General features: G+C 42.6%; 1 protein-coding gene across 4 annotated transcripts in view; it reads right to left on the minus strand.

The window, feature by feature from the left end:
• The window catches only part of MYO5A (myosin VA), a 201,192-nt gene that overhangs the window by 124,949 nt on the left and 56,698 nt on the right, over nt 1-19,545 (minus strand). For all 4 annotated transcript variants that reach the window (XM_079769424.1, XM_079769422.1, XM_079769425.1 and 1 more), the window contains exons 2-4: nt 16,378-16,488; nt 12,303-12,474; nt 10,046-10,190 (exon numbers count right to left, since the gene is read on the minus strand). In XM_079769424.1, coding sequence (XP_079625550.1) covers nt 10,046-10,190; nt 12,303-12,474; nt 16,378-16,488 — 428 coding nt within the window. The remainder of the gene's footprint in view (nt 1-10,045; nt 10,191-12,302; nt 12,475-16,377; nt 16,489-19,545) is intronic.

Below are 19,545 nucleotides of genomic sequence, written 5' to 3' on the forward strand. Positions count from 1 at the left end.
GCTCCTAGCCTGTAGGACCGCGCTTAGACCCTGAGCAGCAGGGGTCCCAGAATGCCCCCTGGCCACTTCGAGCCTATAGGTGCAGCCGCTTGCGAATGCTCCAGCACCAAGCAGCGGTTTGGGTCCACGCCCCCAGCCCGGCGCCCATGACGGGGGGCTGGCTGCTGGCCTCTGGGGTGTGCGGAGACCCTGGCAGCCACCACTGCATGCGGCCCAGGGGTCCCTGCATGCCCCCCAGCCTGGCACCCATGGTGGGGCTGGCTGCTGGCCTCGGGGGCGTTGGGCGACAGGGATGTTCCTGCCCCACCCCCAGTGGCTTGTGCGAGCTCCGGCACCAAGTGGCGGTTCGTGTCCATGCCCCCAGCCCAGCACCGTTGGCAGGGGGATGGCTGCCAGCCTCTGGGGTGTGCGGAGACCCCGGCAGCCACCACCAGGTGGCGGGGACACGCCCTAGCCCAGTGGACACAACGCAGGGGCTGCATGAGCTGCAGAGGAAACACCTTTTTAAAAATATATATATATTATTGATTTTTTTTTACAGAGAAGAGGGGAGAGGGATAGACAGTCGGAAATATCAATGAGAGAGAAACATCGATTAGCTGCCTCCTGCACACTCCCCACTGGGGATGTGCCTCCAACCAAGGTACATGCCCTTAACAGGAATCAAACCTGGGATCCTTCAGTCTGCAGGCCCACGGTCTATCCACTGAGCCAAACCAGTTTAAGAGTAAATACCTTTTCTGACAGCTCATTGGCTAAGCTCCCTGTACGCCGCCACTTGCAGTGTTCTTGGTAACTTGGGTAATAAGAATCCAAGAAGGTGATCTAGGGTTTTTACACCTCACTCCTGGAGGAAAAAACGAAGGTCCACTACTGGAGGGGCTAAGAAATGTCATATCCTGCCCTAGCCGGTTTGGCTCAGTGGATAGAGGCTCAGACTGCTGACTACAGGATCCGGGTTCAATTCTGATCAAGGGCATGTACCTAGGTTACAGGCTCCTCCCTGGCCGGGGCCCAGGTCAGGGCTCATGCAGGAGGCAACCAATCAAAGTGTCCCTCTCACATTGATGTTTCTCTCTGTCTCTCCCTCTCTCTTCCACACTCTCTAAAAATCAATGGAAACATATCCTCAGGTGAGGATAAAAAAAAAAAAAAGAAGAAGAAAGAAAGAAATGTCATGTCCTATGAAAGACACATCTTGAAAATGCCTAAAGAAAGTTGTCATTTTTTCACAGTGAAGGGACTAGAGTCCGTGTTGATGAAAACACCTTGGTGGCTGCAGTGGCTGGCAGTGGCTGCAGCAGTGGGATAATGGGGCTGGTGCCTTCCCTTGATCAACCCGGTCGCCTGACATCCCTCGAGGTCCCAGATTGGAGAGGGTACAGGCTGGGCTGAGGGACACCACCCCCCCACCCCCTGTACACGAATTTTGTGCACTGGGCCTCTAGTATATAAATAAGCACCACTCTTCCATTATATAAACTTCTCTGAATCCAGATTCCAGTCCTACTCTGACATTTACCAGCTTGATGGTGTTGAGCAATTACATAACCTCTCTGGGTCACGGTTTTCTCATCTTTAAGATTAAAAAGCAACTAAAGACCTCTCAAAAGCTAAAATGCTATGATCTAAAAGTCCAACTAACTTTGTAGTTGATTTTTTAGATGTTGGGTTGGCCACAGCCTGCACTCTATGCCAGGGTAAACTCTTGGAACCAGAACAGGGCAGGCCTACAGATACTCAGAGTCTTGAATGGCCATATATGAGATGGGCAACATTTCTTCTCTGGAGAACCCCTGAATTAGAGATGGCCAGAATCAATAAAGGGCTACAAAGAGAAAAATGTAAGATGATCCATTGACTTGCTTTTAAATTAAGAACAGGAATCAGAAATCTTTATAAAGTAAGTACAATATGGTCTTTAAAATGTTTTTCAGTTCTATGTGGCCATAGGAAGAAATGTCAAAAAAGTAGGACAAGAGTTAAGAGCCAAGTAGAGATACTGAAGGGAGAAGGGTAATACCTATTAAAGACATACAAAGGGAAAAACAAGGGTATGATAAAGATAGAAAGAAAACAGACAAAAAACATCAGGGATAAAATTTTTTATTTTTCATTTGAGCTGTGGCCTTCAGATTGTTCTATTCATGTAAAAAATGTATAATTCTATGAAATTTTGATTAGCCAATCAGTCACTATTCATAATACTTTGGGTGCTCTTGTCCTTATAAGAACCTTCTTTCTACTTTTGGGATATAGCAGGTATCACACTTCAAAGGCCTGATAAAAAACTAATTAAGGAAGAGAGATTCTCCACTCCTCAAAGACAGATCAATCTGGAGCATCCTAGGCATGCATAAACCAAAGATTTATGATTTCAGGTGTGGCCAGGCCTCTCAAGGGCCTCTACAGTGATTCTAATTGGCTTGAGCACTGGTGTCTTGGAGTAGAGGTGAGCTCTCCTGACCTGTTTCAGTCAATGGTGGCACAGAGGCTCTTAATGTGAACTAAAAGCCCCCACCTAAAAATATTGCTTTATTCTTTCATTCAACAAACATGTAATGAGCAGCCACAAATGCTAAACACTTTATGAAGATAAAATATTTTAGGGTCGTAGCTTATTGCAGGAGAGTGGAAAGTACAAGGTTAAAATACAGTGGATAATTGCTAGAAAAGAGGTCTATTCAGGATACTAGGAAGAAGGGCACAGAATTTCCGGAATAGGTAAGAAGGGGACGTCAGGAAACGTTTTCTAGAGGCGGTGATGCCTAAATTGACTCTTATGTAGTTATTAGTATAAACCAGATTGTGTGAGAAAAAGAACTGAGAATTAAACTATGTGGAGGCACCCAAAACCCCAGGAAAAAATTATTCATGAACACAATATCCACTCTGGGTTGATGCAAGAGAGAGGTTTTGTGCTTTAGTTTATTTTCTTTCTATGGTCCTCAGTATCTATATCTGTTTAGTATCTATATCTATTTAGTCCAATATCTATATCTCTTTGGTCTCTCCAAGCCCTTCCTTATATGTATTAAATTTTCATTTTGTATCAAGTGTATTATTTTATAGATTTTTCCTTCTAAACTTTACCCTTTAAAAATGTAAACTCTCTATCATGAGCACATCGAATACTATTCATATCTTCCAATACCATCAACTTGTCCTCTGTAAATGTAATGAACATACTTTCAATTTACATCCAGGTCATTAATGAGGAAACGAAGCAATGCAACTACAGACCTGACTCATGCAGAACAATTTAATATATCCACCCATGGTGATATTTACTTTCTAATAATCACCCACTGAGTGTTGCCACCTACCCTGATAAAGTGTATAAGCACCTGGGTCTAATTTTTAGCTTATAAGTGAACATGCTCCATGAAACAAAACCTAGTTTTACTTTAAAAAAATATACGTTTACATTGATTTTTTAGAGAGAGAGAGGGAGGGAGAGGGACAGAAACATCAAGAGAGAGACATCATCGATTGGTTGCCTCCTGCCTGCTCCCCACTGGGGATCAAGCCTGCAATCTGGGCATGTGCCCAGACCAGGAATCGAATCAGGGACCTCTTGGTTCATGAGTTGATGCTCAACCATTGAGCCATACTGACTGGGCTAGAGTTTTACTTTTTTGTAGGCAATCAATCTAATGATTTCTCCCTTCATTTGATCCCTCATTAAAACAAGAAAACATGTAATATATTGCTTTCTTCCAAAGCTGTGTTTTTACTGTGGTGGCTTAAAGATGTGGCTTCACTTGATACTCTGGTCCCTATCTCCCTTATAAGAGAAATGCTAAGTTTTCCTACATTATTATCACTTGTCAAAATCAAGCTACTCTGCTGTCTATGATTTCTGCTTCTGAAATCAATCCCAAGAAGAAAAGATTTAAACTTTAAAAGATTTATACTAGACAATGAGTTCACAATGACAATATTAAGTATTATTTTTGAAGTGTAAATATTTACGATAAAAGAGTGTGCTAGCACTGGTGAAAGCTGTGCTTTAGAGAGGCAAGGAGACTATTCAGAAAGTGAAAATAAGCATTCCCTAGAGATACATGCTGAGGTCATGTAATTCCTGGTCAGAAGCCTGTCATATGGCTGTCAGGTCCTCTCACATAATCTGACATTTTGTTCCATCAGTACAGAGCCTCTGAGATTAATATAAAGATACCATAAAAGAAATAGCTAATTATATTTGTTTATAACTTGTACAGACTCTTACACTTACTGTATTTTATTCCTACTGAATCCTATGGGGTAGAGAGTATTCAGCAAGTTCCAAATTCATATAATAAAGAATTCTGAAGAGGCATCACTTACTGGGAGCTGAGGTGGTCTAAAAGTAAAATTTGAGTGGAATCATGAAGAATAAACAGAAATCAGGCAGATAAAGGAGCATGAAAAAGGCTATTCTAGACTGAATAAAAGGTCCAGAAATAGAATTACAAACTGTTAACTTGAGGGAATAGATGTGTTAGAGCAGGACCACTTAGCTGAAAATAAGAAAATTAAATGCCAAGGCTTCAGAGTCTTGGAGCTGGATACAAATCTCAATCCCCAGAAACTATTAGTATGATAACCCAAACAAGTTACTTTCTTCATCTGTCTGCTCCCAGGCTTTCATGAAGATTAGATAGAGGTAGTATGTTGACATCATGCTTGGCACCTAGTAGGCATCTAAATAGGGCAGCCATTAATTAATGCAAGTTAATACACTTTTACATACCATACATAAAACTCTCCTTATCAGGTAGCATGCATTCCTTCAAGTCTATTTGCGTAAGTAGGGTACTTGGTACCACATGGCAGCTGATCATAGGTGTCAGAAGTATACAATTTTTCAACCTTTTTGAAAGTATGAACTTTTTTTTAAGTTTAGAAAAAGGAAAAGGTAGCTTTACAATGAGGCTTTCCCTGAATCTATAACATATACCTCTGACCCACTCAGCATTCCCTACCTCCTTTTATTTTTTCACAGTACCACTTATTAATATATGACAACATGTGCATATTATTTATTTTTTCAATTCTATTATTTTTTACTGGGGTGGGGGGGTCCTTCAGCCTGGCCTGTACCCTCTCACAATCCGGAACCCCTCAGGTAGGGTCCCTAGGCCTGGCCTGAGATCAGGGCCTATCGGGGCTTTCCTTCCCCAGGCTGTAGGCAGCTGGCCCCACCCCCGCCGCTGCCACTGCTTGCCATCTGTGCAGCGCTGCCCCCCCTCCCCTGCCACTGGTGGCCTCTCTCTGCAGGCAACAGGCTGGGGTGCAATGGCTTGGCTGGCCTGGGCCTCCCTCTTTTTTTTTTTTTTTTTTAGGGTTTTCATTATCACTGGCCTTTATTTTTTTTTGTTTCTTATTTATTTATTATTTTACCTGAGAGTGTTAATTTATTTTATTTTATTTTTTTATAAATCTTTATTGTTCAGATGATTATTACAGGTGTTCCTCTCCCCCCCCCCCGCCATAGCTCCCCTCCACCTGATTCCCCACCCCACCCCATACCCTTACCCCCCCCCCCCCCCCGCCACTGTCTTCATCCATAGGTGTAAGATTTTTGTCCAATCTCTTCCTGCACCCCTCAGACCCCCTTTCCCCGGAGAATTGTCTGTAGCCTCCCTTTCTATGTCCCTGATTCTATTATATTCACCAGTCCATTCTGTTCTTCAGATTTTTTTATTCACTTGATTTTTAGATTCACTTGTTGGTAGGTATGTATTTGATGTCTTTTTGTTGTTCATAATTTTTACCTTTACCTTTTTTTTCTTCTTCCTCTTCTTAAAGAATACCCTTCAGCATTTCATGTAATCCTGGTTTGGTGGTGATGAACTCCTTTAGCTTTTTTTTTGTCTGTGAAGCTCTTCGTCTGACCTTCAATTCTGAATGATAGCTTTGCTGGGTAGAGTAATCTTGGTTGTAGGTTCTTGCTATTCATCACTTTGAATATTTCTTGCCACTCCCGTCTGTCCTGCACAGTTTCTGTTAAGAAATCAGCTGACAGTCGTATGGGTACTCCCTTGTAGGTAACTAACTGTTTTTCTCTTGCTGCTTTCAAGATTCTCTCTTTGTCTTTTGCCCTTGGCATTTTAATTATGATGTGTCTTGATGTGGTCCTCTTTGGATTCCTCTTGTTTGGGTTCTGTGCGCTTCCTGAACTTGTAAGTCTATTTCTTTCATCAGGTGGGGGAAGTTTTCTGTCATTATTTCTTCAAATAGGTTTTCAGTATCTTGCTCTCTCTTTTCATCTGGCACCCCAAAAATTCGGATGTTGGTATGCTTAAAGCCGTCCCAGAGGCTCCTTACGCTATCCTCACACTTTTGGATTCTTTTTACTTTCCATCTCTCTGGTTGGGTGTTTTTTGCTTCCTCATGTTCCAGATCTTTGGTTTGACTCTTGGGGTACGGTGATCTACAGTTGAGTTTCTGTATATTCTTTATTTCAGACAGTGTATGCATAATTTCTGACTGGTCCTTTTCCATTTTTTTGGTATTCTCATTAAGGTCCTTGAAGGTCTCTTCAAGTTTATCAGCGGTTTTTAGAAGATTCTTGAGTAACGTTATAAATGTGGTTCTGAACACTGTGTCGTCCATTAGTTTACTTTCCTCCATCTCTTCTATTCGTGACCTGCTTCGGTGTCTCCACATTTTGGCTGCCTCCCTGTGTTGATGGAGTGGCTTTGTGTGGTCAGTGACCTATAGGGCCAGTAGCTCAGCTTCCCCAATCTCCCTAGGTGGTCGCTCTTGGTACTCCCCTTTGTGGGCTGAGTGCAAAGTCTTGGTGTTGTTAGGCCTTGATTGCTGTTGGTACACTGGGAGGATTTGACCTCCAGTCCAATTGGCTGTGAGGATCAGTTGTGTCTACGCCGGGAGACAGCCTTATTCAACTAGACTTGCAAAATTGTAAAAGCCTCTGTGCTCAGCTTGGATGGGGCGGAGTTTCAGGATGGAGCCTACAGCCTTGGCTTCCCGTCAGCCCCGCCCTATGAGGTTCCTGGGTCTCAGTGTCCCTGAGTGTCCCTCTATACTCCCTGCAAGCACCTCTGAGAGAAAGGCGCCCTGGAGTTTCGCCCGCTGCCAAACAGTCTAGTCTCTCCCCCAATGAATCTGGATTCCCAGATTCTTGCCCGGAACTGGGGTTCAGTGCGGTCGGAACTGGGGCTCAGCGCAGTCCAGAGCTTTTGTCTTCTTCCCACCAGGGCAATCCAGCAGCACAGTCAACAGACCATCCTCTGCGCGCATTCCCGTGCGCGCCTCCGGAGCTCTGCCTTTCGCCGCTCCACTGCGTTTCCGCCTTACAGCCCAGATTCCCCCAGTATGAGCCTGGGTCCCCAGGGTCTCACCCGGTACTGGGGTTCAGTGCAGTCGGAACTGGGGCTCAGCGCAGTCCGGAGCTTTTGTCTCCTTCCCGCTAGGGCAATTCAGCAGCACAGTCAACAGTCCGTCCTCTGAGCGCATTCACGTGCGCGCCTCCGGAGCTCTGCCTTTCGCCGCTCCCCTGAGTTTCCGCCTTCCAGCCCAGATTCCCCCAGTATGAGCCTGGCTTCCTAGGGTCTCGCCTAGAACTGGGGTTCAGTGCAGTCGGAGCAGGGGTTCAGCACAATCTGGAGCTTTTATCTCCTTCCCGCTAGAGAACGCCGGCCAGGCACTCAGCCGCCCCGTCTTCTCCGGCTCCGTCCTCCCCGCACATGCGCGTGCCCGTGTCTCCGCCCGTGTCTCCGTACCTCAGGCTTTTACAGCTCCTCTGATTTTCCTTGTGGTTTTCTCTTTCCTTCTAGTTGTGGGCGTTTCAGTCAGCCAGCTTTCCTGTGGTTCTGGATGATGTCTGTTTTGACTTTTAGTTGTATTTTTGAAATTGTTGTGCGAGGCTGCAGGTTAGGTGTTTTACCTATGCCGCCATCTTGGTTTCTCCTGGGCCTCCCTCTTTCTTTGCTGGGGGACAGGGCCAGCCCTGCAAGAGGCCATCTGCCTACCTGATTGCCCTTAACGGCTCGCCTACCTACCTGATCACCCCTAACCACTCTGCATGCCTGCCTGATTGCCCCTAACTGCTTGCTTGGGGGCAGGGCCAGCCCGGCAAGGGGCTGTCTGCCTACCTGATCTCCCCTAATCACTTGCCTGCCTGCCTGATCACCCCTAACCACTGGTCTGCCTACCTGATCACCCCTAACCGCTCGTCTATCTACCTGATCACCCCTAAACACTGGTCTACCTACCTGATCACCCCTAACCACTCTGCCTGCCTGCCTGATTGCCCCTAACGCTTGCTTGGGGACGGGGCCAGCCCGGTGAGGGAACGTCTGCCTACCTGATCTCCCCTAACCACTTGCCTGCCTACCTGATCACCCAAAACTGCTGGTCTGCCTACCTAATCACCCCTAACTGCTGGTCTGCCTACCTGGTCACCCCTAACCCCTCTGCCTTTCTGCCTGAATGCCCCTTACTGCTTGGTTGGGGGCGGGGCCAGCAGTGACTTCTGATTGGTCAGCCTCCAGTCATTACTGGTAGTTACGACCCAGGGCTTTTATATATTAGGATTATTAATTTTAGAGACAGAAGGGAAAGGGAGAGAGAGAAACATCTATGTGAGAGAGAAACATCAATGGGCTGCCTCCAGCACACACCCTGACCAGGGATCGAACCTGCAACCTGGGTATGTGCCCTGACCAGGAATCGAACCCATGACCCTTTGGTGCATAGGATGATGCTTCAACAAACTGAGCCACACAGGCCAGGGCAGCCTCTTATTTTTTTGTTTTTTGTTGGTTTTTGTTGTTGTTAATCCTCACCTGAAGATATTTTTCCATTGATTTTTAGAGAGAATGGAAGGGGGAGAGAGAGAAACATTGATGTGAGAGAGACACAGATTGGTTGCCTTTGCACATGCCCAACCAGGGCTAGGGATCCAGCCTGCAACTGAGGTACATGCCCTTGACTGGAATCGAACCCAGGACCCTTCAGTCCACAGGCCAACATTCTTTCCACTGAGCCAAACAGGCTAGAGCTGCATCTTATTTATTTTTATTGTTTATCATGCCTCACTTCATGCAGGTATAAATGTTTGTCTGTTTTGTCTAATTTGTTCACTGCTGTGTCCCCCATGCCCCAAAGAGTGCTTGGATGGTGCTCAGTAAGGGTCTATGGAACAAGCAATGAACTGTGCCTCCCTGAAGATGCCAGGGGCCTCGAGGAACACCAGTAATGCGAAACACCAGAATTCACATCTAGTAAAGACGGCACATCTTCATTTGGTAAGGAAAGTAAAATGATCCTGCAACATCAATTCCCGATTATAAGTCTAAGCAGACATGGTCTATTTAACTCTTACGGCACGTTTTATGGGTGTAGATTTATTCATATAAAAGGTAAATTTAATATCATAATTGACTAAAGCATATTGTAAAATTGTGTAAAAAACAAAACGAAGTAAAGAGAAAACCAACCAACAAACCTGCAGTTAATAAATCACATTGAGTGGCTGAGCCACAGGGTGAATGTTAATAAATCGAAGGGTAAAAAGCAAAAAATATTCCTATAAATCTAATACTATTTGTAAATTACCAGTAGCAAAGATGGTAAGAGCCAAGCTTTCATATTTAAGGAAGAGCATTTTCAAAGAAGTAATATAGTTCTCTTTGAGCAGCAAAAAAAAATTTGAGATTACTTTTAGAAGATACAAGTAGATTTCTTCCAGTTTTTAGTTCTTGCCTGCCACTCAGCTGAATGACATGGGGCAAGCCATTTAGTACTACCAATCCTTGATCCACTCATCTATAAAATGTAACATCTGTCCTTGCATAGTCACAGGATCACAATGGGATTGCAAAGGTGGTTTTTAAAAATCATATGCTTTTTACAAATGTAGGTTATTTTAAAAAATAATGCAGGCCATCTAAGACAAGCTAGTCAAGGCTGTTTACTTAATAATAAATTGTAAGCTGCCATTCACTGTATTTTAAAATATCTGTGACTCAGCAATGAAGAAGTTATCACACCTAATAAGAGTCATTAAATAATAAATAGAGCTTCCACCAACCTGGCCATTTGCTTGTAAGCTTCTTCAGCTACTGCAAAGATATGTGGATCCATATCACCCATGTTCTGACCACTGTATGCATTTATAATATCTTCTCCATAAATAGGCAGCTGTTCATAAGGATTTATAGCTACTAGGACTATACCTGGAGAAGGGGGAGAAAAAGCGAAAGAAGAAATCAATGATATCCTCATGAGCATACTAAACTTGGTTAACTGAGAATCACAGCTAACACAAATTTCCATTTCAGTTTATATTGAACAAACAAATTGGTAAGGATCAAAATACAACACAGCCTTTGTCTCCAAACCCATTATACCTAGTCCTAAATACAGTACCAATTAAACACTGAACTAGGTTATTTAAAATAATGACAATTGGGACAATGTTAAAATAACTTTAAATATTTTTATAATATTTAAACCAAAAATTCCACTTTAAATGAAATAATCAGAGATTCATGCGAGTGTTTTTCTTTAAATTAAGATGTTTATCAAAATGCTATTCATAACAGTGAAAAGTGAAAACAAACAAAATATATAATAGAGTGATTAAATAATTTTGTTATAGCCATATGATACACTATTGTGCTACAAACATAATCATATTTTTAAAGAATATTAAAAGTCATGGGAAAACATGACACACAACTATATAGAGACTGACTCCAATTTTATAACTATTTATACTCTCACATATGCACGCATAAACCAAAAGATATTGTTATTTTTCAGTGATGAGTTACATGTAATGCTTTTCTGTTTTTATACTTTTTTTTTGTATTTCCTTAACTTTCACAGTAGGTGTATATTTAGTCATTCATTCAACAAATATTTTTTCAGCTCCAACTATGTTTCAAGTCTAAGTTCTAGACTTACAACAGTAAACAAACAAACAAAAAAATCTTTACCCTCTTGGACCTTATATTCTAGAGAGAAATTCAAACAATTCACAAGATAAATAAGAAAAAATACATATCATAGGTTAGATAGTAGTAAGGAAAAGGAGAAAATTTAAACAGAAAAGGAAGATAGATACTAAACAAGGGACAAGGAGTTTATGACTTAGATGGGAGGGTAGGGCAGGGAAGTCTTCACCAAGAAGGTAACATATGTGCAAAAAAATTAAAGTAAAAGAAAAATTAAAAAAAACATTCAGTTAATACACAAGGAAGAAAGGGAGTTAATATCAAGGATATAAAAGATATAAATTATTTTAAAAAGAAAAGATATCTGTTCCTGTCCCAAACAGAACAGTAATGAAGAAATGGTCACCACTGAATTGAGTATCCCAAGCAAATAGAAGGAATCTAATGGAAATCTCGGATCTGAGTCTCAGAGGAGAATGATTAGTGAAAGAAAGATAAGAAGTCAAGAAAAAAGAGGCAGGGATGAGAGAGAAAACAAAGGTTAAGAAGAAAATAGAACCCCAGCTGGTTTGACTCAGTGGATAGAGCATGGGCACATGGAGAGAAGGGTCCCAGGTTCAATTACAGTCAAGGGCATATACCTCGGTTGCAGGCCCTAACCCTGGCCCTGGTCAGGGCATGTGTAGGAGACAACCAATTGATGTGTCTCTCTCACATTGATGCTTTTCTCTCTGTGTCTCTCCCCCTCCTTTCCACTTTCTCTAAAAAAAAAAAAATCAATGGAAAAATATCCTTGGGTGAGGATTAACAAAACAAAACAAAAAAGAAAATAGAGAGAAAAAAAAGAAGGAAAGAGAGAAAGAAACCAAAATGTACATACATGAACATGCTTAATTTCTAAGAGACATGAAAAGAATTCTGAGCTGGGTCCTTGGCAGCCAATACTATAAGGAGCAGGAGCCTAGGCAAGCAGATCAAACAGGAATAGCTACTACAAATCAAGTCAGTCCTGCATTTCTAAGTAATTGAGAAAGACACTAAACTTCCTGAACCAGCCCCAAAGATAGGTCTTTGGACATTTACTCCTCATGTTTTTAAAAGAGATGAAAATAACTGGCAAATTGGCATTAAATTTGGCATCTAATTTCTGTGGAGTGGGAAGATCCAAAAGAGGGACCCAGTTCTTTGTATTTTGACAAAAATTATATAAGTTCACAAAATAGCTTATTCTGCATAAAGTACAGCTAGCTATGAGCATTGGTAAATCTTTTTGATAACTTTGAAGTGAAATTGTCTCTAAGAGAAAATCCAATCACAGTCTTCCTTCCCCGTCACCATATTTCCATGGCCAAGGCCATTAGAGGAAAGAGGACAGCAAGGTACACTCACCACAATATGTATAAATAAGTTTGGAATCAATAAAGCGGACTCTGAGATTGTGGAGCACAGCAGGCTCATGAAGATAGCTGAGGGCTGTGAGGTCATTTTCACCCACAAGAATGTCAGGGTTTCTTAAGTGAGGCAGTTCCTTGGTCTTTGGATCCAGACGATATTCCAAATCCTGAAAATGCACAAGATACAACATCTGGATAAATCACGGCAGTAAACGTGAAATAGGCCTGTTGCATTTTGCTTATTTCCTATTCCTATTTGCTTCTCAGCTATTAAATTCATTATTTTCTTAGCACCTTCCAAAATAAGAAACTAATGCAAATGGCAAAAAAAAATAAATTTAAAAAAAGAAGAATCTTCTTTATTCACTAGATGTATATATGTATTAACAATTTTTGCTTATATAGTTTGAGCCTAGACATTTTTACCCAGTTACTGGAGCATAAGTTTTTAATCTTTATTCAAGGTATGTGGTGTTTTTTTCCTGTCTTCATCTATGATGTAAAAGGCAGTATAAAACAGTGGTTAAGAGTTTGGCTCTAGAGTGAGATCGACCTGGGTTCAAATTCTAAAACTAGTACTTAATTCTTTTGTGGTCTTGGGTGTGTTATCTAACCTGAATCCTTCATTTGTAAAAAGGGCATAATAGAAACTGCTTACAGGGGTGTGGTAAAAATTAAATGAGGCAATGCCTGGTGCGTGGTAAATACTTCAGAATACTGAACCCCAAGGGGTCAAAGAATACCTTGAAATCAGCTATATCATATATGTACTTTTTTGAAAGATAGTCCATAGCTTTTATTTGATTTTTAATGAGGTGCTTGGCCTCAAAGTTAAGAAGTACTTACTCACTTAAAGCCAAGAGAATATGACTTTATGGCAAAGCCAAGCATGGAAACTGTAACTCAACTAGGTACTAAGGGCAAATAATATGACAAGTGAATAGGGGGAAAAAATGCAATTTAATTGTAAGGAAGGACAAGCTGGTTTTGTAAAAAGTCACTTAATACTGATGAGATATACAGAGGTCATATATTCAAATCTGTTTGAAATGATGCTAAATGGGGAGGAAATTTTACAACCTGCCATTCTACCTCTCTCTGCCTATTATTAGGGTACTAGAGGCCGGATGCACGAAATTCGTGTAAGAGTAGGCTTCCCCCCCACCCACACCCTGCTGCCGGCACTGGCTTCCCTTTGGCACCCGGGACCCAGGCTTCCCTCTGGCCATTGGCAGGCACCTGGGAGCCGGGCTTCCCTCGCAGCCTCGGCTTCATCCGGAAGGTCGTCCGGTCTAATTAGCATATTTTGCTTTTATTATTATAGATAATGTCCTTCCCCAAAGCTGACTGGCCCTTGCATTGGCCCCTGCAATACACAAAAGCCACTTCCAGCAGTGTGATCTCAGGCAGAACTACTTAATATCTCTGATCATTGGCTTCCTTACCTGGAAAATAGTCATAATACCACCTACTGACCCACAGGATTGCTGTAAGAATTAACATAAGAAAATATAGCCCAAAGTGCCTAATGTGTACCTAACACAATAGATGATCAATAAATGCTGAATAAATTAATTCCTTAGTTTGGCATTCAAGGTTCTCCTAATTTCACCTAATTCTTCCCTACCATCTTCCCAACTAATTTCCTTACCTCTGTGTTGCTCTCCTGAAATTTATCCTATATGCTGCCACCAATGAGTCCTTTCTAAAACACAACCTGGCACCCTTCCTCTGTTTATAAATATTATAGTCACTCATCGTAGCATATTAGTTGAAGCCCAAGAGTTTTAGGAAGAACACCAGGCCATCTATGATCTTGCTGGTCCTGTACTCTCACTTTACATCCCTATCCCCTTGCTCGTCCTGTACCCTCATTTACATCCCAACAACATGGAACTTGGGTAGCTCCCCAAACACACATTGCTATGCATGCCTCCCTGCCTTTGCCTGGCTTTTCTGGATCCCTGAAATGCACTCCCCTTGTCCACTCATTCTTCAGAGAATGCCTCCCTAAACCCTTACATTCCCCAGCCCCCTGACCATCCCTGCTCTGTTCTACTTTTGTTTCCTGGCTTTAAATCCCAACTTCTTACCTTAATACCTATATAACCCTGAGCAAGTCTTAAACTCTCAGAGCCTCAGTCTCTTCATCCATAAAGTGGTAATAATAATAGCCTCATCTCATAGGCTTGTTGTGAGGATTGAATGAGTTATAGCAAATAAAGCACTTACTAAGTGCTCAATACATGTTAACTGTCAGAAGAGTATTATTCATTTGGTAGTTAATCATAAACTAACCTTTTCACATCTTAGTGGTGTTGAACGGTTCTATATAGTTTTACTTTACTTAACTTTTCATGTATTTATACAGTTTCCTTGTTTAAAGGAAATTAATGTCACAAAGGTTTTTAAGAAAAAAGTGTGATGTGGCCTGTCAAATGCAGTGAAAAGATTAAAAGGAGTAACACTAAAACAAATCCACTCATCCAGCAAATGCAGACAGGAAAATACAGAGACACAATTGGTTTTAACCTTTTGCACTCGGATGTCGAGTGTGACTCGACACAGTTAGCATCGGTAGCAGGAATCGAGAAAAAAGCAAGCGAGTGCAAAGGGTTAAATATTTCTGGTCATGAGCAAAGTGTTTATACACACTAACTTATCAGTAAAATTTTTCAAATAATTAGTTCCAGCAAATACCAAATGGCTCCTTAGATTATATGAAATATGTTAGTTAATATCAAAATATTTTTTTCTATCTTTTTAATCCTTACCTGAGGACATGCTTAGAGAGAGGAAGCGGGGGATGGATTGAAGAGAGAAACATCAATGTGAGAGAAGCATTGATCAGTAGTCTTCTGTATGCTCCCTGACTGGGGATCAAACCCACAACCTGACTGGGAATTGAACCAGTGACCTTTAGGTGCATGGGACGACACTCAACAAGCTGAGCCACTTCAGCCGGGCAATATGAAAGCATTTTAATGCTAGCCTAAACAAAATACAGATAAACAAATGCATATTTTGGAGAATTATATCCTATATAATAAAGAGGTAATATGCAAATTGACCCTCACGCCCTCACACAAGATGGCCACCACAAGATGGCCAGCAGCGGAGGGTAGTTGTGGGCGATCAGGCAAACAGGGGAGGGCAGTTAGGGGTGACCAGGCCAGCAAGGGAGGGCAGTTGGGGGCGACCAGGCTTTCAGGGGAGGGCAGTTAGGGGCAACCAGGCCGGCAGGGGAGGGCAGTTGGGGGGGAGCCAGGCCTGCAGGGGAGGGCAGTTGGGGGGACCAGGCTTTCAGGGGAGGGCAGTTAGGGGCAACCAGGCCAGCAGGGGAGAGAAGTTGGGGGGGACTAGGCCCGGCAGGGGAGAGCAGTTGAGGGGGACCAGGCCTGCAGGGGAGGGCAGTTAGGGGCAACTGGGCCAGCAGGGGAGGGCAGTTGGGGGTTTACCAGGCCAGCAGGGGAGGGCAGTTGGGGGCAATCGGGCCGGCAGGGGAGGGAAGTTGGGGGCAATCAGGACAGCTGGGGGAGCAGTCAGGCGTCGATCAGGCTGGCAGGGGAGTGGTCAGGGGGTTATCAGGCTGGCAGGCAGGTGAGCGGTTGGGAGCCAGCAGTCCCGGATTGTGAGAGGGATGTCTGACTGCCGGTTTAGGATCGTGAGAGGGATGTCTGACTGCTGGTTTAGGATCGGGCCTAAGTCAGTTTAGGATCTGACTGCCAATCCTAAGGATCGGGCCTAAACCGGCAGTCAGACATCCCCTGAGGGGTCCCAGATTGGAGAGGGTGCAGGCTGGGCGGAGGAACACCCTCTCAGTGCATGAATTTCGTGCACCGGGCCTCTAGTGTGAATATAAATCTAGTCATAATCAATTCATAGACAAAAATAATGAATTTTTAAAGTATCTGCTATTTTCACTAACCCATTGGGATAGAAATTTGAGTTTGCCATTTTGCCATTTGTAGTCAATTTAATAAGTAAAAATATTAAATTGGTTCAAAATTTAAAACTTTTGAATTCCCTTCACTTTGTGCCAATGACAACAAATAAAACCAAATTCTTACCTTTCCTTCCTCAAGGTGAAGCAGGAGGACTTTGTCTCCTGGCTTGTAATCTTTGAGCAGCTCTGCTGACTTCCAAACTTCCTCAGGATCAGGTATCCACACTCTGGCAAACTGGAAAACAAAAAGAAAAAAATTGAAACTAGCAAATCAATACTATATAATAAAGAACTAATATGCTAATTACACCGAACAACAGAACGACTGTCCGGATGACCTTCCGGATGAAGGCAGGGCTGCGAGGGCCAGCTGAGGCAGCCGGGGCTGTGCAGGCTGACCAGGACTGCGAAAGCGGGCCGGGGCTGTGAGGGCCGGCCGAGGCGGAGCTGCTAGGGCTGAGCCCCTTTGCACAAATTTCATGCATCAGGCCTCTAGTTATGTTATAATGATATATAAAACATATCATGGATTTATTTATAATTAAATAATTTATGAAAAAATAATTCTTGGTCAATATAAAATTTAATTTTTAAATTAGATGAAAAGTATTTTAGACCCATAGTACTGTCATACCCACATAATTAAAAAGTATGCTCTGTATTGTAGTAATAATTTCACAATATATGTAAGTTAAATCATTATGCCATACACAAACTTATACAGGGCTATATGTCAACTATATATCAATAAACTTTCAGCTACAATGAAAGAATGACTTTGCTTTAAATAGTAAACTAGAAGCCCGGTGAATGAAAATTCATGCACTGGAGGGGGGCGTCCCTCAGCCCGGCCTGCCCCCTCTCATAGTCCAGGAGCCCTTAGGGGCAGGAGGCGACCTGGTGATCAGGGGTAGGCGACACCCCCATCACACCTCTGCTGCTGCCACTGCCGGCAGCACAAGCCTCGGCCAGCCCTGGTTATCTGAGCCTTGGGCAGCCCTGGGGGGCTGGGCAGCCGACATCCGAGGCTTTCCTGCACCTCGGGCTGGCCCTAGGCGGCTTGACAGCCGACATCCGAGGCTTGCCTGCAACTCGGGCCGGCCCTAGGCGGCTTGGCAGCCGACATCCGAGGCTTGCCTGTGCCTCAGGTCGGCCCTGGGTGGCTGGGAGGCTGAGGGTGGGTCCAGCCGCACCTTGCGCCTGCTCCCCCCACTCCCCCTCCCCCGGCTGGGCTGAAAGGACTGTGGGACTCCAACAGGGCTGAGGGGACTGGGCGCCGCCATCTTGTGGCTATGGGCACTGCCATCTTTGTGATGGCGTGATGGTCAATTTGCATATTCCCTCTTTATTAGAAAGGATGCTACCTGAAAATATATTTTAGGTTAAAATGTACATATAAATCTATTTGTTCACTAAATGTGGACTTTCAAAATATAATTTTGAATCACTGGTATGGTGGCTCTGCCAGTTTCAGCAACACAGCTATCTTTTACAGCAGGATTACAATTTGAATTTTTATTGTGGTTTTCATTCTATGCTCTGCAAAGCCTTAGTGACTTCCCAGGTGCTCCTCCAGGCCATTTGAGTGAAGAGGAGAGGAAGCCTGGGACTTGGAGCCATAGCTGTTTTACATCTGGGTATCAGGAATTTTCACTGAAGAAAAGTTCTATTGCTAATGAAAAATAAATTAGAAAGCAATATTTTACCTTCATTATTTTGTAAAGATGAGCAAAAAATGGTAAAAATGTATCTTGGCCAGCAATAAGCTTGGCTCTCGTAGCCTCAATGTCATGAAAGAAGGAGGGTCAGGGGTTCCTGAAGCAGCAGATCTTTAGCCTCAATTAGACACTCTGGACTTAAGCCAATTTTGGACTTTAGGTTAATGTTGAAGAAAAAGAACAAATTGTATATTTATATAAAAGAATCCTCCAAATACCATACTGAAAAGATGTTTCATGATTTCTTGGTTTCCTCATGAAGGAGTCTCTCTTTAAAACATATGTACTCTAAACCCTGATGCCCATTTTTCAAGAATAAATGAAAACAACACCATCAGCCTTTCTCTACTTTATTTTCTTCAGAGCTCTCATTGCTTGTTTACTTATTATTTTCTTCATTCATTAGAACATAAGCTCCACATTTGTATTATTCAACATAATATCGAGTACCTGTGAACCTGGTACAAGGCTGGGCACTTAGTATTTGTTGAAAGAATCTCAGAATAAAAGGTATCTTCTTAAATTGAATAACACAGTATGGTAAAATAAATGCACCCATTACTTTATTGTTCTCTTATCACAAACTCATGCAAACTTTTTGCCTGAACAGTTTGGAGAGGAAAGAGTACTAAACTAGGTTATGGGTTCTAATCCCAAAACTATCATTTTTAACCTTTATTTCAGGCACCTGTAAAATGGGGGGTGATAGGAGTACTCATCTAGTTCATGTCAAGAGCTTACACATAGTCCTAGCCCGTTTGGCTCAGTGGATAGAGTGTCAGCCTGTGGATTGAAAGGTCCTGGGTTTGATATTGGTCAAGGGCACATGCCCAGGTTTCAAGCTCGATCCCCTATAGAAGGCAGCCGATCAATGATTCTCTCTCATCATTGATGTTTCTATCTCTTCTTCCCTCTCCCTTCCTCTCTGAAATCAATAAAAATATATTTTTTAAAAAGAGCTTATACACATAGAAACTTTGTGAAAAACATAAACGAATATACTGTATAAGTACAATTATTAATGTTTTCCCCATAAAAAATGATTGCTAATGTTCTATGTCAAATGTTACTGAAATTAGTTTTATAACTTTTCCCCTAGCTACACAGCCCATAAACTGAGTACTCACTATGCACATTACTAAAATCTTACTCATTCAATAAACATTTCTGTGTACCAACTGGTCCTACTCTGAAGCTCACTTTAGAAAGTCAGTATTTACATAACTTCCTCTGGAAGGATTTACTGGTTCTAGAAAAGATATGTAATATATGAGATAGAGAGTCATAAAATTACCTACTACTCTTACTGATGAAAGCATAAAAAAGCAAAATGGGTCCAAGTGAGTTTGTAGAAGGCTGACTGACCAGCTCTAAACATGAGATTTTCAACTAAATCTAGCAAGAAGAGCCTTTGTGTTCTTTGTCAATAGCAAGCTGCAGCTTGGATTTTCACAAGTATTTTGGAAACAGTAATGGGTAAGTACTTTTCCAAAGGCTAGATTTCCAAAAGCTAGGTGTTAACAGAAAGGAGAGGAAGGCTAAGTAAGGCCCTTGCACACTCCAAAGGTAAGATA

The sequence above is a fragment of the Cnephaeus nilssonii genome (assembly GCF_951640355.1).
Source record: "Cnephaeus nilssonii genome assembly, chromosome: 4".
Lineage (NCBI taxonomy): Eukaryota > Metazoa > Chordata > Mammalia > Chiroptera > Vespertilionidae > Cnephaeus > Cnephaeus nilssonii.